The sequence below is a fragment of the Sinocyclocheilus grahami genome, unplaced genomic scaffold (genome assembly GCF_001515645.1).
Source record: "Sinocyclocheilus grahami isolate Dianchi unplaced genomic scaffold, SAMN03320097.WGS_v1.1 scaffold156.1, whole genome shotgun sequence".
Lineage (NCBI taxonomy): Eukaryota > Metazoa > Chordata > Actinopteri > Cypriniformes > Cyprinidae > Sinocyclocheilus > Sinocyclocheilus grahami.
Genome location: NW_015505335.1, coordinates 328,120 through 345,337, shown reverse-complemented (window position 1 = coordinate 345,337; position 17,218 = coordinate 328,120). Strand labels below are relative to the sequence as shown.

At 37.9% G+C, this 17,218-nt stretch overlaps 1 protein-coding gene and 1 long non-coding RNA gene across 3 annotated transcripts in view; one reads left to right on the top strand and one right to left on the bottom strand.

Annotated features, from left to right (window-relative positions):
- The window catches only part of LOC107592652 (egl nine homolog 1-like), a 20,839-nt gene extending 8,737 nt beyond the window's left edge, over positions 1 to 12,102 (top strand). For both annotated transcript variants that reach the window (XM_016282191.1, XM_016282190.1), the window contains exon 3: positions 11,994 to 12,102. In XM_016282191.1, the coding sequence (XP_016137677.1) occupies positions 11,994 to 12,002 (9 nt within the window). In that variant the 3' untranslated portion in view covers positions 12,003 to 12,102. The remainder of the gene's footprint in view (positions 1 to 11,993) is intronic.
- LOC107592655 (uncharacterized) overlaps positions 3,199 to 17,218 on the bottom strand; it is a 15,205-nt gene continuing 1,185 nt past the window's right edge. The window contains exons 2-3 of the long non-coding RNA XR_001610009.1: positions 16,402 to 16,407; positions 3,199 to 3,209 (exon numbers count right to left, since the gene is read on the bottom strand). This is a non-coding gene — a long non-coding RNA (uncharacterized lncRNA). The remainder of the gene's footprint in view (positions 3,210 to 16,401; positions 16,408 to 17,218) is intronic.

Genomic DNA, 17,218 nt, shown 5'->3' with positions numbered 1-17,218 from the left:
AAGATCTTGATGAAGAATAACTTTTATTACAGAATAGTAGTGACAAAGTACATGTAGTACCTTGGGTTCAACGGAGTCAGACTGAACCCCGAACATCCTAAGCTCAAATATTTTATACACTTAGAGTTTACCCTCAATGTAAAGGAAGTTGCTCCTGTTGTTACAGCTGTGGTCTGTATGTTAATTAAGTTCTGACACCCCTTTTTTCTGAGGTGGTTCTCAGTGTCCCACACCTGCTCCCATTCTACAATTGGTCACCATTTGCTCAGGATGTGATCATCCCAAGTGATCTACAAACAACATAACTGTTGATTTTCTTCTTCTCTATAATAATTAAGCCATTTTGGGAAATGAGCATGATCAAACATATTGTGTTTGATTATAAATTATTAGTTATAAATTAAATGTTTAACCAGCAAGGCTTTAAAACACAATTTTTATTTTAAATGAATTAGTGCAGTGTCCCGTGAGTGTAACTCTACCGCTGAGTTAACATTTGATGTGAATGTATGTCGCGTTGTACAGTATATTGAGACAGAGGTGCCAGAACGGCAACTGATAGAATGTGCGCTGTAGCGCGATACTATGATATTTCTTCAAAAGCAGATTGTGGAGACTTTTAATCGTCCACAATCAAAAATCGTGATATCGTACACCCCTACTTCAGGCCATTTGCTATGATAGTCCATAAGGGTTAAGGCATAATGGCAGTCCCAGTTATCCGACTCAAATGGGCCCACTACATCCAACACTAGTTTTCTCCACGGCTCAGCAGGAAAAGGCACAGGCTGCAGTGGGGCAGGGTGTATTTTTGCGGTTTTGTCCGACATTTGACACAGTTGACAAGAGGAGATAATACGTGTGACAGAGTCATCCATCCACGGCCACCAGTATAGATCATGTAGCCACTGCTTTGTGCGTACGATGCCCTGGTGCCCCTCATGTGCAAGCATCACTAACCTATGACGTAAGGATACAGGTGCAATGAGACGTAATCCCCTCAGGATGAAGTCGTCTGTTGCAGATAATTCATGTCTCAGTTTGTATAAACACATTTAATGTCTGTGTCATTCATACTGGACGCAAGAGGGCGCCCTCGCCAGAAACTCCACATGTGCATCACAGAAGGAATAGAACTCCGGAAATCCCTAATATGGACAAAGGCATTGCTATCGCTGTAACTGAGTAAACAGAAGATATAAACATTTTGAATGATAAAACAAAGACAATAAACACTCGACTGCGACAATGTATAGTTTATCTGTGTTATTCAAGCCACCTTTGGTATTTTCATTATAATTAAGCATATTTATAATATAATCCATTGCTAATCGACATAGCCTTTTACCATATGCTTTTTACAGCATAGAACATATTTTCTGCCTCATTCTGTGACAAGAAGCCACATCAGATCACAAAAGGAAGCAGTTGTGGAGTAAAAACGTTAGTGTTCTCTTTTGTTGGACAACAGGTTTAGAAACACTTCTCATTGCAAGTCATTACAAGGGAAGTTTAGCTTTAGGCAATTTAATTTCAGAATGTTTTGCTTAGCTAGCTAACTGCCATCAGAGCAAGTGTAATTGCTGCAGTCACACACTCCTCGGATGCTCTCATTTCCCGAGTTGTGCTTTTAAGTCGGAATGTGAAAACAACATGGACATTCGCGTTACTACAAAGATGTGTTGGATTTGTATTATTAGAGCTTTCCGACTTGCGATCGTGAATTTTCTCAGTCAGGAAATTATTTTCACGTGCGGTGCCGGTGATCCTTACGTCTGTTTCAGAGAACCAGAGAACAAATATTTAAATCGATCACTCAAGCATTTAAGTGGCACCCAAAAGAGGCACCGCAGTCTGTGTTCTGATTCGGTTCTACTACATACCGGTTACATAGGTATGGCACCAGGTTTCGGTACCTAACCCTACTCGGGACAGGAGGAAGAAGCAGCTGCAAACTCTTTCTGGGTCACAGCAGTCAGCGCAGAGGTAAGCAAAGCTACTTGTTCTGGATCATTGTCTGAATCACTTTCCAGGGGTTCAGAAGGCAGAGGAAGACGAAACACACAGTCGGCAGTGAAGTTATGACAGCGCGTGATCCGTACAGCCTAGTAGTACATGCTAGTAATCCTGAAAGCAGTTAAGTCTCTACTATCAGGGTGCAACATGACCTGATGGTACGCTCTTTGAAGATCAATAGTCAAGAATAATGTAGCCCCACTAAGTAGTGAGAGCAACTCATATGTGGTAGTTCATATGTGGCAGTGGATAACTGTCAGTCATGATAGCTTTATTGGGTTCTCTAAGATCGACACAAGTGAATGCCACCCATTTTCTTTTGTGTGACAACGATCGGGGAAACCCAGGGAGACGCATCCATTTTTTCAATTACCCCTTCTTTGAGAAGGTGATCCAACTCTTTGGAAACAGCAGAGCACACAGACAGAGGTAAGCGGCACAGTTTTTGATGGACCAGAGCAATATTTCCAGAGGTGTGGCTGGTTCTGAAAGGCACATTACAGCAGCAGAAGGAACCTGAGATCCAGTTGTAAGAAAGGGAGAAAGCAAGCGTTGACCCTCGAAGCACAGGTGTAATCCTTTTACTAGATCCATGCCCAGCAATGCAGTGCCTGAATCAACTGTGAAAAGTTTTGCGGAACATGTGGCAGTATCTCTAGACACAGTTATGGGTAAGCAACCCAATACTGGGATCGGTGCAAGTGAGTATCTGACCGGGCAAGCAATAGGTGTCTGAAGAGGCACAGAATTAAAATTGGCATCGTATATTGACTTTGGCTGGAGACGGATGAGCCAGTATCCCCCATCAACTAAACCTCTACAGTATCAGAAGCTGTTATGGAAACAGGGCAAACAATCTTAATTGTTGATTGTCATGCATGAAAAGAACAGTACTCAGGCAGTTGGATCTCATGCAATGAACTTGTGTCAGTCGATCGACACACATGGGCAAAATGTCCCATTTTCTTGCAATTTTTACATTTTGCACGGATAGCAGGGCAGTGTTGTGCATTGGCCAAATGTTTATCAGACCCACAGCGGTGTAATATGATCATATTTTCTTGACCTGGTAAGGACTCTAGCCGCTGCATTTTGGACTACCTGTAGCTTGTTTATTGTAGATGCAGGACAACCACCTAGCAGTGCATTACAATAGTCCAGTCTAGAGGTCATGAATGCATGAACTAGCTTTTCTGCATCAGAAACAGGTATCATGTTTCGTAACTTTGCAATGTTTCTAAGATGGAAAAATGCTGTTTTTGTAACATGGGAAATATGATTTTCAAAAGACAAGTTGCTATCTAATATAACACCCGGATTTTTGACTGTAGAGGAAGTAACCATACATCCGTCTAGTTGCAAATTGTAATCCACGAGATTCGGTGTACTGTCTTTTGGTCCAGCGGTAGCATGTGCAGGAAAACGATGTTGACAATAAAGAGCCAGAGGAAGAAGGCTTGGGGTGTTTGTGTGATACGTTATGCCGCCTCCGACCCGCAGCATCATGTGACTGAGACTGTACGGCTTGCACAGATATAGCCTGGTCCCCTGCGATACACTTTGCTTGTTCACTCGCAGCCTCAATCTGAGTAGCGATTGTAATTGCCTTTGATAAGGTCAAATCAGTTTAAAAAAACAGCCTTTCACGTATGTGGTGACTTGCCACATGTTTGATTAAGTGGTCCCTGATCATGTCATCTGTATTAGTGCCAAACTCACATTTGGAATCCAAGTCTCTTAAAGCTGCAAAGTAATGTAGGACTGATTCTCTGTACATTTGCGAAATGTGTGTCTCTCCGCTACTAAGTTGATTTTAGGGTTAAAGGGTTACTTCACCCCAAAATTTTAATTTTGTCATTAATCACTTACCCTCATGTCGTTCCAAACCCGTAAAAGCTTTGTCCGTCTTCGGAACACAATTTAAGATATTTTGGATGAAACCTGGGAGGCTTGTGACTGTCCCATTGACTGCCAAGTAAATTACACTGTCAGGGTCCAGAAAAGTATGAAAGACATCGTCAAAATAGTCCATCTGCCATCAATGGTTCAATCTGAATTTCATGAAGCGATGAGAATACTTTTTGTACGCAAAGAAAACAAAAATTATGACTTTATTCAACAATTTGTCTAATCCGCATCACCGTAGCGCCTTTTTGGAGAGTATCCACTGAACGTAAACTGCGTATACGGTTCTACTTGTCTGTGTCAGCCGCACCACACTGATACGTTTTCTACATTTATTTACACTTTGATTTGAACGAAAACAGCGTATCTGTGTGCTGAGGCTGACACAGAACAGTATTCGCAGTTTTGGATACTCTCCAAAATGGCGCTACGGTGACGCGGAGGAGACAAATTGTTGAATAAAGTCGTTATTTTTGTTTTCTTTGAGTACAAAAAGTATTCTCGTTGCTTCATGAAATTCAGATTGAACCACAGATGGCAGATGGACTATTTTTACGATGTCTTTCATACTTTTCTGAGCCTTGACAGTGTTATTTACTTTGCAGTCAATGTGACAGTCACAAGCCTCCCGGTTTTCATCCAAAATATCTTAAATTATGTTCCGAAGACAAACGAAGCTTTTACGGGTTTGGACGACATGGGGGGATTAATGACAACATTTTCATTTTGGGGTGGAGTAACCCTTTAAAGTCTGTAAGACAGCAATCTCCGAGTCCAGTGTGTCACCTGTGTCGGGAAGAGTTTAGAAAATTCATTGCTCCTCATTTCCAAGGCAGTAAAGTAGAAGAGCTCTTTTTCTCACCTCGGTCCACTCATCACCGGATGCATTAATCACTAAACATTTTCTCCCATGTTGTAAGTGATATGGCTGGCTCTCCCGGGTATGGGAGGAAGGGGCTTGGAAATGGAGTGTTTACCGTAGACATCCTTCGTCAATTTTGTGTGCAGGCGTTCAGCATCCTCGTTGCCAATTTTGTTATGTCTTATACAGACGAAATTAGACACAGGGAAGTACGATACAACTCAGATGATTCTCTTTAATATTCACATGCAACAGCACAAACAAACACATACTTCTTCCAACACTTCTTCACTTTCCCCCACTACTCTTCTCTCCCTCTTACTTCCACCCCGCAGCGACACCTAGTGTCAACAAAATAACATGGTGGCAAAGCTGAATTTTCAGCAGCCATTATATAAATGTCTTTATTGTCACTGCTGATTAATGTGTCCTTGCTGAATACAATTACAAATTTCTGGCAAAAGTGAATTTAACAGCCTGTGTGAAATGCGCTAGGCTGTACTACTTGTTACTCTCATACCGCGCCAGTACAAATACGTGCACGCGTAGCACGTTTCAGATGAAAAAATCTTCGAATCTTCGCGACTTCTATTTCTGAAAATATAACAGTTAGGATATTTATAACGAGTGGTTCCCTGCAGTATTACAGCAAAAAAAATGAACAGTGAAAGTAACAAAAACTTGTAAAATACATTTTAATGGGCATAATTAAGTGTGAAAATAACCGAAGGATATACAGTCAAACCAAAAATTATTCAGAGACCAGATATAATTTTTGGTATTTGTTTTACTAGTGGGTGCAGGACACTATAGTTAATTTATGTAAGTGAGGATAGCAAAATAAAGTAAACTGTGACAAATCATACCACAAAATTCTTCATACAGTGGACTACCAGTTAAATTTATACAAATTTGGGACCAAAAATTATTCAGACCGAGTCTGGGAAAAAAATTTAAGTTGAGGTTTGCATGAACCTGGATGACAGCATGCCCAGGAGACTAAGGCTAAGGGTTGCCCGACTAAGTATTGATAATTGTGTAAATACTGTCATACTAACAGCTGTCTGAATAATGTTTGGTTGATTGTAATCCATTACATACCTTTCTATCAAAGTTATCTAACATTATCAAGCTCACAGTTTAACTCTGAGTTCTTTTATTTAATTTTATTACCATTTTCTAAACTATAGCGAATAAACTGTGATAATGTGAGAAATGTTGAAGGTGTCTGAATACATTTTGGTTTGACTGTATCTATTTGATAAATGAAGTTAACCAACTAACATTATACATACTCTTTTGGTTTCTGTACCCAATATTAAAAAAATGTAATCTGCAAGTACCAAAAATAAAAGTATCGTATCGGGCGAGTACTGGAAAAAGTGGTATCGGTGCATCCCTAATATTCAAGGTTACATAAATGCCTTAAACACTGATCTTTAATTGTGTAAAGGTCACAACTGGCACAAATATCTTGTAAGCCAAAACCTTGAATACAATCTTCATTCTAGCAGCTAATACATTGTCTACATGTTTGTTTAGGTTTGATATCAAAACCGGATAAAGCCCAAGTGATTTAAAAAATGCATGTAAACACAGTTTACGTTCATTGTGGGGTGTTTATCAAGAGCTGATGGTTATCAGAGTGTTGCTGTTTATTTGAATGTCACGCATTGTCTACTGTTTTCATTATCATTATTAATTAGTTGTTGCAACCCTAATATTTGGGTAATTTTGGAGTGTTGATAGCACTTTTTGATTCTAGAAATATGTTGAACCGGTTAAAGCAAGGCTATGTAAATTGTCCCAGAGAGTAAAGAACATTTCAATGATAAAGCCACATCAAAAAGGTTGAAGCTTTTCCCATTGCATCAGAATGGCTCTGGTCTCACATCTCTGTTCCTCTGGGGCCGCGTATAGCTCCCTCGTTTTCTCTCCAGTGCACTGATTGTCCTTGATCAAACCTCCCATTAGTTCTCCTCTCCCGAGCCTTATCAGACCCCTTACTTTTTAGCCGGCCAAAATATTTCTCACCGTTACCCTGGAAACAAGACATGTAGCACGTTGTATGCTGCAGGAGTGTGGGTGTCCGTGCCCAGCTTCCTTTCTCTCTAATCCAGTGCTTTCAGAGAAAGGATTCATTCTAGTATGCATAGAAATCATTCGATTTTGGGAAGATGTGACAGGGAAAAGGATAAAAAGGAGGGAACAGTGAGTACCAGCATCAACCACATGGTAGACTTCACATGCCCCTCCCAGAGAGAGGAACGTACCAAACAAAACATCACTAGCATTACTTTATTTGCATTCATCCACTTAATAACTAATAGCATAAGGTCCGAGTCAGAAATTAATGGGAGCTTTAGGCAAAAATGTTATTGTACGTGTTCTAGGAATTTAAGATTCAGTTGGACATTACTGTAAAATAAACTGTCAAGATGAGTAAGTAACCACCCAGAACATCCTATAGCAGTCACATGCTGAAAACTACTCAGAGTACCTTAGCAACCATCCACAACGCCATAGCATTGTGGTTGTGAGTCTTGCATGAGCAAACAGTCCTCTTTCTTAAAGGGATAGTTTACACAAAAATGAAATTCCTATTTTCATTTACTCACCCTCATGTTGTTTCAAACCTGCATGGCTTTCTTTCTTCTGTGGAACATATGGAAATATGTGACGTTTATAAATGACATGAGAGTGAGTATCTAATAACATAATTAAAATTTTTGGCTTGCCTGTCACTTTAAGGAAAGGTAAAAAATCATGTTAGAGATATTGTTGGTTTAATCTTGTATGCATGAGCAAACAGTCCTCTTTCTTAAAGGGATAGTTTACACAAAAATGAAATTCCTATTTTCATTTACTCACCCTCATGTTGTTTCAAACCTGCATGGCTTTCTTTCTTCTGTGGAACACAAAAGAACATATTTTGGAGAATGTTAATACATTTTGGTGACAGTTGACTTCCAAAATATCCTTCTAAAATATTTCTCAAAATATATTTTTGTTCCACAGAAAGAAATATGTGACGTTTATAAATGACATGAGAGTGAGTATCTAATAACATAATTAAAATTTTTGGCTTGCCTGTCACTTTAAGGAAAGGTAAAAAATCATGTTAGAGATATTGTTGGTAATAATGGAGGTAATAATTATTTGATTCAGTTGAAAGACAAAAGATGACCTCTTTGAGGTAAAAAAAAATTCTTGAAAACTCCACTCCATCATCTTAGACTGTATGAAATGGTTAGATTATTGTCTTACTCTATAGACTCAGATATGAAATCTGAAATGTTTGTTATTTTATTAACCCTTAAATGCATACCTCGGGTCTTTAGCGACCCCGGTACATCATTCTCTACCCTCTCCCTCCTTAATTGTTTTAAGTTAGACATCAACTTTCTTAGTATTCCTCAATCTATTAATTATAAACAATATAACAGGAAAAAAAATTGTAAAATATAAAAGAATGCCAGTTTTCTGATAAATTTTTTGTAAAAATGTATAGAGTCCCGAGGTATGTAAATGTGTAAGTATTTTTTCCTGCGCAACTATATTTACATATCTGGTGACTCAATATGTGCAATGCATAATTTTTCCTCAAGGTGTCACTGTTTGATACACAATGATGACGTGACATTTCACTCATAATTACGGCAGGCATAAAACAAACGAATATCATCAGAAAAATGTAACTGATTTGAATGGCTTTACTGCAAAGCAATTACTATACGCAATGAAATATAAATGTCACTGTCATTTGATGCTGAATGTGGTGAATAAGCTGCCAGTGATCAAAATATTGAATATGAAGTCATTGAAAACGATAGTTTTGAGAATATGTTTGAGATCGTGAACATGAGGCAGATGCTGAATGTACTGTGGATGTGCGCTCTGACGATGACAGCGATGGTAAAATCATCTGCTCAAATTGAACCCTTTTAAGTTTCAAAAGGTTACGAAATATGCTTTATTTTATTCTTCTGTAATTGTTCTTAAAATATCAAGAGAGTTTTTTGCTATTGCAGCAGTTAGAGATCCATCCGTGCTGGATATATTGGTCCGGGTCGCTAAAGACCCGAATATGTAATAATGATTGGCGAAACATTCATGCATTTAAGGGTTAAGAAGGGTGTGTGTATCCTTATCTAACCCTTATGTCCTACTTATTCTGTGTGCTCTCATCATCAGGTTAACACTCTTTTATCTCAGCACAACCTGTACTCAATATCTACATGACTATCAAGGCTTGAAAGGATCGTACATGATCAAAACAATGTTGCTTTAAAGGGGTCATATGATGTTGCTAAAAATAACATTATTTGGTGTAATGAAATGTGTATTTGTTGCATCCAGTGGGGACATAATTACTGATTATAATGACTTATACTGTCTTTTTACGCGTTGCGTTGCATCGCGCCGTGTCAACATAAAACCATATCTGCATTTGTGATCGGAGAAATGACAATCAACAAGCACTATATGTGGGGGCGTGTTAGAATGAGCCGTTTTAGGTAGGCGTGGTTGAATCTTAACTTTTATAAAGAATATCTCTTTGGATTTGAGACTTTAGTCTTTGCAACTTTACAGATCTTCTTTATGCACCAAGAACTTGTAACACTCCAAAGAGAAAGGAAAAATTGAAATCGTTGCATGAACCATTTGCATGAACCATTTGACTAGAATCAGATTTAAATCAGATTTCCCAAATCTAAATACTTGAGAGACAGTTTAGGTGAGTGTGTTTGATTATTAGCTGTAAAGACATTGATAGCTGCAATGAGGCATTTAGCTGTGTGTGTGTGTGTGTGTGTGTCTACTTTGCTACCCACTTTCGTGTTTGTTCTTTCTAATTGGATAATTGAGCTTTTCTCTGCTCAGTCGCACAATATCTGTTCAGTTTGGGTGTCATAGTTGGCTTCCCATGAAACCCTTCAGTCTGCCAAAGAAGGTCATGTCCTCTAATCTGTTATGAGAGAAGCCAAGTAAAAATCCAGTCAAAGCAGCTCCAGACTGTTATCTGTGCTCATCAGATTTAGAAACGTATTTAGAAATACTTTAGGGAAGTCGTGGCCTAATGGTTAGAGAGTCGGACTCATAACCCAAAGGTTGTGGGTTTGAGTCTCGTACCGGCAGGGATTGTAGGTGGGGGGAGTGAATGTACAGCGCTCTCTCCCACCTTCAATACCACGACTGAGGTGCCCTTGAGCAAGGCACCGAACCCCCAACTGCTCCCCGGGCGCCGCAGCATAAATGGCTGCCCACTGCTCCGGGTGTGTGTTCACGGTGTGTGTGTGTGTGTGTTCACAGTGTGTGTGTGTTCACTGCTGTGTGTGTGCACTTTGGATGGGTTAAATGCAGAGCACTAATTCTGAGTGTGTCACTTCACTTTCAAATGTGTAACCTGATGAATAAGCCACACATTTGCTGATCAGCATGGCATAAGAAAGAATTTGTTAATATTTAATAACGATTAATGCATATGAGCTAACATGAACTAACAATGAATGGTTGATTTTTTGATTAACTAATGTTACCAAAGATTAATATTGTAATACTGTAACAAATGTATTTGTCATTGTTAGTTAATATTAACTAATGGGGCCCTATTTGTAAAGTGAAGATTTTTTTTTTTTGGAAGAGTCTAACCTTCTGTTTAATGCATTATGTAGACAGAGATAGTGAAAGATGTGCTTATTTGGTTGGCAATGTTAGTTTAACGGAGTCATACTCGGCATAATCAGGTGGGGGATGTTGGTTTAGCGGCGGAGAGACAGTTTAGGTGAGTGTGTTTGATTATTAGCTGTAAAGACATTGATAGCTGCAATGAGGCATTTAGCTGTGTGTGTGTGTGTGTGTGTGTGTCTACTTTGCTACCCACTTTCGTGTTTGTTCTTTCTAATTGGATAATTGAGCTTTTCTCTGCTCAGTCGCACAATATCTGTTCAGTTTGGGTGTCATAGTTGGCTTCCCATGAAACCCTTCAGTCTGCCAAAGAAGGTCATGTCCTCTAATCTGTTATGAGAGAAGCCAAGTAAAAATCCAGTCAAAGCAGCTCCAGACTGTTATCTGTGCTCATCAGATTTAGAAACGTATTTAGAAATACTTTAGGGAAGTCGTGGCCTAATGGTTAGAGAGTCGGACTCATAACCCAAAGGTTGTGGGTTCGAGTCTCTTGATTGTAGGTGGGGGGAGTGAATGTACAGCGCTCTCTCCCACCTTCAATACCACGACTGAGGTGCCCTTGAGCAAGGCACCCGAACCCCCAACTGCTCCCTGGGCGCCGCAGCATAAATGGCTGCCCACTGCTCCGGGTGTGTGTTCACGGTGTGTGTGTGTGTGTGTTCACAGTGTGTGTGTGTTCACTGCTGTGTGTGTGCACTTTGGATGGGTTAAATGCAGAGCACTAATTCTGAGTGTGTCACTTCACTTTCAAATGTGTAACCTGATGAATAAGCCACACATTTGCTGATCAGCATGGCATAAGAAAGAATTTGTTAATATTTAATAACGATTAATGCATATGAGCTAACATGAACTAACAATGAATGGTTGATTTTTTGATTAACTAATGTTACCAAAGATTAATATTGTAATACTGTAACAAATGTATTTGTCATTGTTAGTTAATATTAACTAATGGGGCCCTATTTGTAAAGTGAAGATTTTTTTTTTTTGGAAGAGTCTAACCTTCTGTTTAATGCATTATGTAGACAGAGATAGTGAAAGATGTGCTTATTTGGTTGGCAATGTTAGTTTAACGGAGTCATACTCGGCATAATCAGGTGGGGGATGTTGGTTTAGCGGCGGAGTGTAGAAATTTTTCTTTATATATATATATATATATATATATATATATATATATATATAACAACAGAATCTTGAAATGTATTAGTGATAAAATGCAATATTTTGCGAATTCTTGGAAATTTTCTAGGGTATTTTAAATTTTACATTTAAGAAGATTTAAGTATAATCACCAAAAATTCTAGAACATTATTTGAATTATTAGATATGCATAGTTTAAAATAAGCTTTTCAGCTTTGCCAAAATTTAAAGGGATAGTTCACCCGAAAACTTAAAATTTCTGTCATAATTCACTTCTGTCCTCCACAGCTGTTTGATTTTCTTTCTTATGTGAAACAAAAAAGATGATATTTAGAGTGTTAATTTTAAAATAGAGCGTGACCCTTTTTTCCCCGAACAGGAGGAATAGAGGATAGGAAGAGATTGGGGCTGTGGATCTGGAAATGGTACAAGCCAAATTCAAACGGATGTTGCCCATATGAGCACCTCATCTCAACATGTCATGTAAACTAACCATATAAATAAATAAATATTTATATAAACTACCATTCAAAAGTTTGTGGTCGGTATGGTTTTTTAAATGTTTTTGAAAGAATGTTTGTTGAATATATTTACGAAGGCTGCATTTATTTGATCAAAAGTAAAGTAAAACAGTAGTATTTTGAAATATTATTACAGTTCAAAATAACTGTTTTCTATAAAACAGTATATAACAGTATAAATTATGTTTAAATAAATTAATTATATTTATAATATATAATAAATTGTAATATATTTTAAAGTTAATTAAATATAATATATTTATATTATATTATATATTATAAATATAATATATTTATAATATATAATTATGATATATTTTAAAATATACTCTATTCCTGTGATAATTTATTCCTGAATTGTCAGCATCATCATGATCCTTCAGAAATCATTCTAATATGCTGATTTGGTGCTCAAGATTAATTTCTTATCGTTATTTAAAATTGTTTTTTATAATAATCTTACTTTTGAACAGAAGTGTAAATCAAAGTAAAATATTATAAAAAAATATTTCAACAACATTTTTTAAGTGGTGTAATCATTAATATATAAAGTTCTCACCATATATATATATATATATATATATATAATTGATGTATTTTATTTCATAACATTTGACAACCTGAAAAAAAACAGTTTTAAGTTAATTTGTTTTAGAAGCTATAATAAATGTACTACCCAGGGTTTTTTTAAAACCCTGTTTTTGTGTTAGTGAGGCCAGCAGGGGGTGCTCACCCTGTGGTCTGTGTGGGTCCTAACGCCCCAGTATAGTGATGGGGATACTACTGACAAAAAGCACCATCTTTCGGATGAGAAGTTAAACCGAGGTCCTGACTCTCTGTGGTCATTACAAATCCCAGGATGTCCTTCGAAAAAGAGTAGGGGTGTAACCCCGGCATCCTGGCCAAATTCGCCCATTGGCCTCTGACCATCATGGCCTCCTAACCATCCCCATATCTGCTGATTGGTTTCATCACTCTGTCTCCTGTCCACCAGTAAGCTGGTGAGTGGTGGGCGTTCTGGCGCAATATGGCTGCCGTCGCATCATCCAGGTGGATGCTGCACACGGTGCCGCTGAATGTTCTTCATCATCTTTAGCTTTTGATTTTGTTTTCAAATATCGCTTTTATCCGTCCGCTTAGAATAATTTTCTTCCCGACCCGACCGTTCCCGCTAAATTTAGATCTCGTTTCCAGAACCTCACATTTAAATTTCCACTACTGAAAGAGAGATAGGCTGACAAATAAAGTGTAGTCTGCACAAAATTGTGTTATTTTATTCGTGTTGTCAAGAGTCTTGAATTTATTGACTTTGACTTGAATTTATATGAATTATCTTAAGACACAAAATTCGTTTAATATTTTATGCAACACAGTAGGAAAAAAAAGTGTCAGAGAAAATAAAAATGTACAAAAATTGTATTTCTTATTTTTATTCGTCTTGTCAGGATACACTTCATTTAACATTGACAACACAATAGGAAAAAAGTGTCTCGGAGAGGGAAAAAAAAATGTAGGCTGTACAAAAATAGCCCATTAGCTGTTTTCATTCGTCTTGTCAAAATACTAAATTCGTTTGACATTTTTCTGTTAACACAGTAGGAAAAGTGTCGCAGAGAGAAATAAATAAATACGACATCTTTCATTTAAAATTATAGGCTAAGCAAAATATAAACAAAACCGAGTTGAACATCCTTCAAGGACAGCGCATCCACACTTTGCTCCATCCTTATTCTGCTCTGTCACTCATCGACAACCTGCCTGTTCTGTCTGAGGGCTGTATATATAGGCCGGTACAGCCTGCTCTGAGCATCGTTATGCACATGCTGCGCACAGACCCCGCAAATAAAACACGTGACGTTTAAAGCATGCGTGCAGCGCGTGCATAACAGTCCTGAGCGCAAGCTGTACCGGTGGTCAATAAGAATAAAGCGCATATATGTTGTTCTAAATGGACGTCGGGAACGGAATATTGTTAGACTGCCCGCTCCCGTTCAAATTACACCAGAGTTACCGACCGCTACCACGTTTTATTCGGGAATTTAATCCCGCGGCACAAAAAATCTGGTCGGTTCCCACGGTAGAGCTGCGGGAATGCAGACCTCTAATCCAAAGCGACTTACAAATGAGGACAATGGAAGCAATCAAAATCAACAAGAGGGCAATGATAATGATGATTTTAATTCAATAATCGAAAAAGTGTATTGAAAGGGATAGTTCACCCAAAAATGAAAATGTGATGTTTATCTGCTTACCCCCAGGGCATCCAAGATGTAGGTGACTTTGTTTCTTCAGTAGAACACAAACGAAGATTTTTAACTCAAACCGTTGCAGTCTGTCAGTCATATAATGGAAGTGAATAGGAATCACGGCTTTGAGAGTCAAAAAACATACACAAACAAAACCAAATTAAACCCTGTGGATTGTGACGATACATTGATGTGTAAAGACACGAAACGATCGGTCTGTGCAAGAAACTGAACAGTATTTGTATAGTTTTTTACCTCTGATTCATGCAATGTCCGAACTGTCCTGAGCGCTTTCGCGTCTTCTTCTTCAGCCGGCGCGTGACACGTCTTCTTTTTCTTGCTTTACGGCAGATTGCAGACTTGTAAGTGCATTATTGCCACCTATCTCTTAAATGGAGAGAGATAGGTGGCCATTGACACTCCTAATTGAGATTGTAGATAGAGTGTCAATGGTCCATTTGAGAGATAGGTGGCGGTAATGCACTTATAAGTCTGGGATTGCCGTAAAGCAAGAAGAAGAAGAAGACACGAACGCGTAAATCAGAGGTAAAAAAACGATATAAATACTGTTAAGTTTCTTGCACAGACCGATCGTTTCGTGTCTTTACACATCAATGTATCGTCACGAGCCGCAGGGTTTATTTTGGTTTTGTTTGTGAATGTTTTTTGACTCTCAAAGCCGTGATTCTCATCCACTTCCATTATATGACTGACAGACTGCAACGGTTTGTGTTAACTGTGTTCTACTGAAGAAACAAAGTCACCTACATCTTGGATGCCCTGGGGGTAAGCAGATAAACATAAAATTTTCATTTTTGAGTGAACTATCCCTTTAAATATGTTGTATTAATTTTTTTTTTTTTTTTTTTTTAGAAGTAATAGATCTAGACACAAAAACAGCAGTTTTTAATCATTGACCCTAACAGAAATGTTTATTTCAAGCTGTCACGCGTCTGTTATGACCTTATCATGAGCGTTCGGCATGTCATTCGTCATGAGTTTAAGTATTAGGTCAGATCTGGATGAGACACAGGCCTGTGGTCATAAAGCCTCATAAACAGCACTGGATGATAATGGCAGCCTGTGTGCGGTCAGAGAGGGTGGTCGCTCTGCGCAGACATACTGTACCATACAGCACCTGCTATTTTGAAGCTCGAGCATGTGTGACCTTTGGCAGGTGTCACAGAAAAGCTTCATCATTCTGACAACAAAGTGAGCTGCAAATCTCTTAAAAGGCCAGAAGACCAAAATAATAAAGGAGCACCTAGTGTTGTCGAATAGTCCTGGACTTCGGTACCAGGTCGATACTTAAAGCTGCAGTTCGTAACTTTTTTGTGTTCAAAATTTACAACATTTATATAATAAGCGAGTACACCATTAATCCATTTTCCAAACCGTGATTTTGGCTTGTCCTGAATCACTACGGTACACCTATAATAAGTGTTAATATTCGGACTATTTAGACTGGTTTGGGTAGGTACCGCTGCGGAGTAGCCCAGTACCTGCGTGATTCGCCATAGACATAAACAGAGAGAAGTAGCTCCGGCTACAATGTTTTTCCGCAAGACACACGCAGTTCTGTTTATTAACCGCTAGAGCACCAAAAGTTACGGACTGCAGCTTTAAATGTACGATACTTAAAACCTTTTTACTTAGTTTAAAACCCTTGCTATGGTACAATTTTTTACGCGTTACGTCAGTAGGCAGTCCTTTACTGTTTTTGTGTCAGGACAATTTGTCATAGTCAAAATGTCTCTTTCAAAAGTTGAAAGAAGTCAAAGTTATACTGAAAAAATTGTTGAATAGTTTCTAGCACTTAGCTATGTTCCTTTTTACCTAGATCTTGTAAAACCCTTATTATAAAACGAATAGTTCCGGTCCTTGATTCTGATTGACCGAGCCACGTTCGAAGCTGTTGTAAATTACTCTACAAACATACACCTTTGTTCACGTTTGTCTGCTGCTTGGCAACCACTTAGTTGCAACCACAATTATACAACACTAGTACAATGATTTGAACACAACTCTTCTGTGATTATCATATTTTTAATTTATGAATTCAAATTCATATTTTGGGGGATTAAATAAAAAAATGTCAGGGTGGTACAACTGTCTTTTTGTGTATCCATATCATCTATATTGTAATATTTCTATTTAATTTAGTTTATTTTTATTTCAGTTTTAGTACTTTAGTACTTTTTTCAGTTAGTTGCCAATTTTTGTTTAAGTTTTTCATCTAATATTTATATTTGAAAATGATTAATAATGGTTTTAGTTTCAATTAATGATAACAATGCTGTCACAATGACTTGAACACACCTCTTCTGTGATGATCATATTTTTAATTTATGATTTAAAATTTAATTTGATTTATTTTGGAGAAATACTTAATAATGTCAGGGTGGTACAACTATCCTTAAATCATAATGAAAGTCTCCGTAAAATAATGAAATTCTTAGTAATAAAAACTCAGCATAATCCATAATCCTAAACAACAACAAAAAACATTCTGTTTTTATGAAAGGGAGAGGTTATTTCAGGCTGTAAAATGTCATGTGATAAAAACCACAGTCCTACAGTTCTCATAACCTCTCATCTATTGCACTGTGATCTATCCAAACACACACACACACACGTGCACTCATCTGACCTCATCCACCACCATTGTTTTTGCACCGCTGCAAACACTACGGTTTGATTTGATACTGCTCTTTAAAGGTCCCATATTGTACACCTTTCTGGAGTTTTATTTGAGGTTTTGATGTCCTTAAGAATATATATTTGCGGAATAAGTACCAAAAACCATCTCAATATATTTTTACAGCTCCTTTCTCAGG